The following is a 5,000-nucleotide window of genomic DNA, read 5'->3' on the forward strand; positions in this document are numbered from 1 at the left end:
TATAATATATATAATATATATAATATATATAATATATATAATATATATAATATATATAATATATATAATATATATATATATATATATATATATATATATATATATATATATATATATATATATATATATATATGTATATGTATATATATGTATATGTATATATATGTATATGTATATATATGTATATGTATATATATATATATATATATATATATGTATATATATGTATATATATGTATATATATGTATAATTTATATACATGTTGTGAGAAATGGTTAGTCAGATTTGCTATTACAAACACTGAGTTATCCTAGATAGATTTTATGTTCAAGATTGATTGTTGGCACCATAAGTTTATTTTTTATACCCACTCACTCTACGGTTGAATGTCCCTCATACTGGGATGATGGACCACCACATGTACATCAAGCCTTCTCTATACTGTGGGTGCTAAACAGTTGTTCACTTTTTTAACCTTGGCTGTAGTCATTGTAGAGAAACAACCTCTCAGATATAGACTTCAAGGGACTGTCTAGACGGGCATGGACTCCCATGGTTGAAAATCAGTTACAGGCAATTTCATAATGGAGAGGTTGGCACAGAGGTGAGGCAGAAGAGGGGGATGGGGCAGAGGGAACTAAACCCTGCATCTGCCATCCACACATCTGAGCAGAGCCTTTTTAAAGTTGAGGAGGAATACATGTGTACAGTATCATATTCTTCGAGTGTAAGGGATGGTTGTGCTGCAGATAATGAAGTATCTGTGACACTTCTGTACTTCTTACAGCCTATATGGAAAGTTTTATAATATTCAGATAATTTCTTGCTTGATAATAATGTGATTTTAGGAATATTATTATTTGATTGATGATTCCTCTCATTATATGTTCTGGGCTATACCTATATATATATACATATATATATATATATACATATATATATATATATATATATATATATATATATATATATATTATATATATATATATATATATATATATATATATATATATATATATATATATATATATATATATATATATATACACATATTTTTATATATACATATATTTATATATATAAATATACATACACATATGGTTTGTGTTATGAGACAAATCTAACTGGCTATATATATAATATATCTCTCTATCTATCCATCTATATATATATATATATATATATATATATATATATATATATATATATATATATATATATATATATATATATATGTATAATATATATATATACACACCTAGGCACTCTCTAGGATTTTTGGCTGCAGTAGATAAGATTTTCCCATGAAAAAGGTCAAAATTGCCTACAAGGCTACTTTTATGGGGCTTTAGCTCCTCAACCACTGCATTTTTGGGCAAAAAAAGTGAGCAACTATTTAGCTGGCTGAACTTTTAATCAGCTCTACACTTCGACTCAAGTTATATGTGCATGCAAAATTGATAAACTAAAATCCCAGTATCAGCGGGTTAAGATCATAAAAAACGTGTTTGTTTAGAGAATTAAAAATCTATTTGATTAAACAAGATGAAGATTTTTAGAAGTTCAAGGATAGAACTGATGGTAAAGGTACTTTCCCAATAGTAGGAATGCATTGTTTAAGGATTTTGATTACAGAAAATAAAGCATTATGATAAAAGAAAGTTGGGAATTGAGGAATGTTTTTAGTATTTTTGGATTTGGTTGTGTGCGTTTGTATAGTTCTTATGCAGCAATTTATTTATTGGTGATTCTCTGTGATGTGTTTTGAAAATTTATTGAGTTAGATCTGTAAAGAGCTCTTCAGGATGACCTGCTTAACATCACTTGTACTTTTTTCTCTATAACATAACTGATAAACAAAATATGATGATGAACTTGAAGAATGAGTTGATGGACAGACAGATTTATTAGAGTGCTACAACTGAAGTAGAATTGACAGACATTGAATTATTGATGAGTACATTGTGTGCTGTACCTTAGCCAGGGTCAAGGATATAGTTACTTCTATTTTTTTTCTTTCTTTTTTATGTCAAAAGGTGTCTCAGGAAGCAGTAGCCCCCCCTCATCCCTCCCTCCTGAGCTGCCTCCCAGATCAGTGAGTTCTTCCATTGAAAGCTCCGGCCATCGCTCAACGGGCCACACAGCCTCCTGGCACGCCGCATCGCCTTCAACACAAGGTTTCTCCACAAGTCATAGGTAATGTCCAGATAAAAGATTAAACTTTTTCATGCCAGGTAATCTTTATGCCCTTCTTTGTTTATTTATTCATTTTTTTATTTTATTTTATTCTTTACTTTATCCATTTATTTTACCCTCCCCCCCCCCCCCATTTTTTCTCTCGTTTAGTAGCAGTAGCAAGTGTTACTTTTCACACTTTTATTTGTTTCTTATACAATGACCACAGGTCTCTTTCTCGATGTTTACCATTATTTTTTTTATAATTAGTAGTAGTAGTAGTAGTAGTAGTAGTAACCATAATGGTAAAAATCATTGATGAATGAATGAAAAGATAACGAGTACAAAGTGTAAAGTACCCTTCTCTTGTAGTAGCCAAGAATGTGCATTTAATACGGGATATGTCTTGCTCTCTTCAGAGTGAACTGACTAGGGCAATAGGGCATAGCTATGCCTTTTTTCTAGTTATTATTATCATTATTATATATTATATATTATATGTATATATATATATATATATATATATATATATATATATATATATATATATATATATATTTTTTTTTTTTTTTTTTTTTTTTTTTTTTTTTTTTTACTTTTCCAACCAATGTATTCAAGTTACAGATTATCAAAGTGCAGCATATACATAAAACTGAGTAAAAAAGGGGTTACAGAAATACCAAAGCCACTGTATTTGTGAAGAAAATTTGTTACAGGCTATCTCCATAGTTCAAAAATTACTTTCTGCTATGTACGTGCTATGTTTATAGGTGTTTGACCTAATAATACAGTTGTATCTCTTTTACACTTTAATATTCCAACAGCCTTCCTTCTCATGGAGTAGCAATGTAATATTTTTCTAATGCATAATTACAGATCTGTAAGTGGGTTAAGTAATGCAGTTTCACCTCCACCAAATGTAGCCCTTGGGGATAGTGGAACTGTAGCCGCAGGAATGCTGTCTCCGTCAAAAACTGACAAGGTGGGTGCACTTGGATGACAGAGGAGAATTATGCCTGCTTTGCATAATCTTACAATTTAAGAAGTAGAAAAGATAAATATTTAATGTGTATTCTTGACTGCTTTGCATGTATTAGCAGTCACATAAGGAAAAGACAAAGATTTAACATTCCTTATTTGATATGTTAAGCCCTACATTTTTGGTTAACTACATAATAGAATATATTAGTGACAGTATATTTTTTTGTGTGTGTGTATGTTTGTGTGAATAAGTTATCTATGAAAAGAACATTTATTTCATTTTGGCTTAAATATTATTAAACTGATATAATTTTCTGTCTTTTGGATAACAATAGAGAGCTGGAAAGGAGAGATGCAGTGGAAGCAGTGGTGGTATAAGTCTAATGAGAAAGTTCACAAGTAGTGGCAAGAAGAAAAGTAAATCTCCACCTCCTTCGTATTCTATGGACAATCCTGTTTTCGAAGACTCAACTGTCACATCCAACATGCAGCATGTGCACACTAGGTGATTATGGATGAATTCGGATTGTTTGGTAGTTAAGATTTTTTTTTTCTTTTCTTTGCTAGAAGTAAGTATTGAGTGTTCATTCTCACTCTTAGTAAGTTTGTGGTATCTGCATAGTTGTGCCTACTAGATTGCTAGAAACAAGGTAAATGCAATGGCTTTGGGCAAGAAAATATGAGAATGTTGTCTGTTTTTGTACTTTGTGGGGGCTGGTCATGTATAGGAAGGGCTCTCCACTTGTCACACTGTTTGGATAAGATCAGTTTCAAATGAAAGCTTGCTCCTTTGTTGATATTCCTTGTACCAGTGTCTTAAAAGGAATTAGTGACCGGAATGTTCCCGCAGCCACACCAGCTTGTTCAGAAGCTGAAGGGCCAAACAGGATTTTAAAATTCTATACTTCCATACTTCATTGTTCCAGTCAGTTACATATAAGATGCTATTGGAGCTGTTCAAGTATCTCACAAGTAGAAATTATTTGGTATGCAGAGCTCTTTTTTTATGTCTTTTTTTTTTTTTTTTTTCTTTTTTTTTTTTTTCTTTATGTAATTCTCTAAGAAAGAACATTTTTTTAATTGGAATGTAGTCTTTTACTTCAAAATATATTTAGGTGTTAGTATGCATGAACTTCAGTGGCTGGAATGAACTCAGTGGATGATTACTTTTTGTCTTGTGTTTATAAACTTGACAAAAACCAGGTATCAGCCAGAAGAGATCACAGGGCTCTTAGTTGCTGTTAGTTCTGCAGTACGTGAAGAAACTATGTACCATTTTGTGTGACATAAGTGACCCAGGAATTGTGGCAAACAGTGCTCTGCTCCAACAATTCTGACTAGAGAAATCTGTTGAAGAGTAAGTCTTATGGGTTGGTGTTAGCAACTTAGTAAGAGGGAAGGGCTCATTGTTGACCGATGGTTGTACATCCATGTCCCTCTCCTATAATCCACTAAACATCTCTTTTGTGCCACTGTTTGTGTTGGTGGTGGAGAGTTAAGTCAGGGTAGTTTTCAAGCTGCTGTTCATTGGGTAAGTACATGACACTTGAGCTGCACAAAAAGTTTGAAGAGCACCTTGGGTTAAAAGGACACTCTATTTCTACACAAGTCTCCCTTTCTTTTGCTTTATTCTGCACATGGTTATTTTGTACTCAGATTTTTTTTCCCCCCACTTATTCTATGTACCATTTTCATAGATGTTGTGTTCCACATGCAAATGGTACTGATAATATTTTGGGTGTAAACCAAAAATGAATAGTCATATGGCTATTTCAGATAAAATTTTGAATGATACCAGTTTACAAATATTTTTTTGGTAGCCCAAAGCTAAGATCTCCCTTGA

At 31.8% G+C, this 5,000-nt stretch overlaps 1 protein-coding gene across 1 annotated transcript in view; it reads left to right on the forward strand.

The window, feature by feature from the left end:
* POSH (Plenty of SH3s) overlaps positions 1 to 5,000 on the forward strand; it is a gene marked incomplete at its 5' end in the record, with an annotated part of 28,960 nt that overhangs the window by 15,000 nt on the left and 8,960 nt on the right. The window contains 3 exon segments of the mRNA XM_070126749.1: positions 2,038 to 2,197; positions 3,053 to 3,158; positions 3,493 to 3,662. Coding sequence (XP_069982850.1) covers positions 2,038 to 2,197; positions 3,053 to 3,158; positions 3,493 to 3,662 — 436 coding nt within the window.

Source organism: Penaeus vannamei, chromosome 10, assembly GCF_042767895.1.
Source record: "Penaeus vannamei isolate JL-2024 chromosome 10, ASM4276789v1, whole genome shotgun sequence".
In the NCBI taxonomy this organism is placed as follows: domain Eukaryota; kingdom Metazoa; phylum Arthropoda; class Malacostraca; order Decapoda; family Penaeidae; genus Penaeus; species Penaeus vannamei.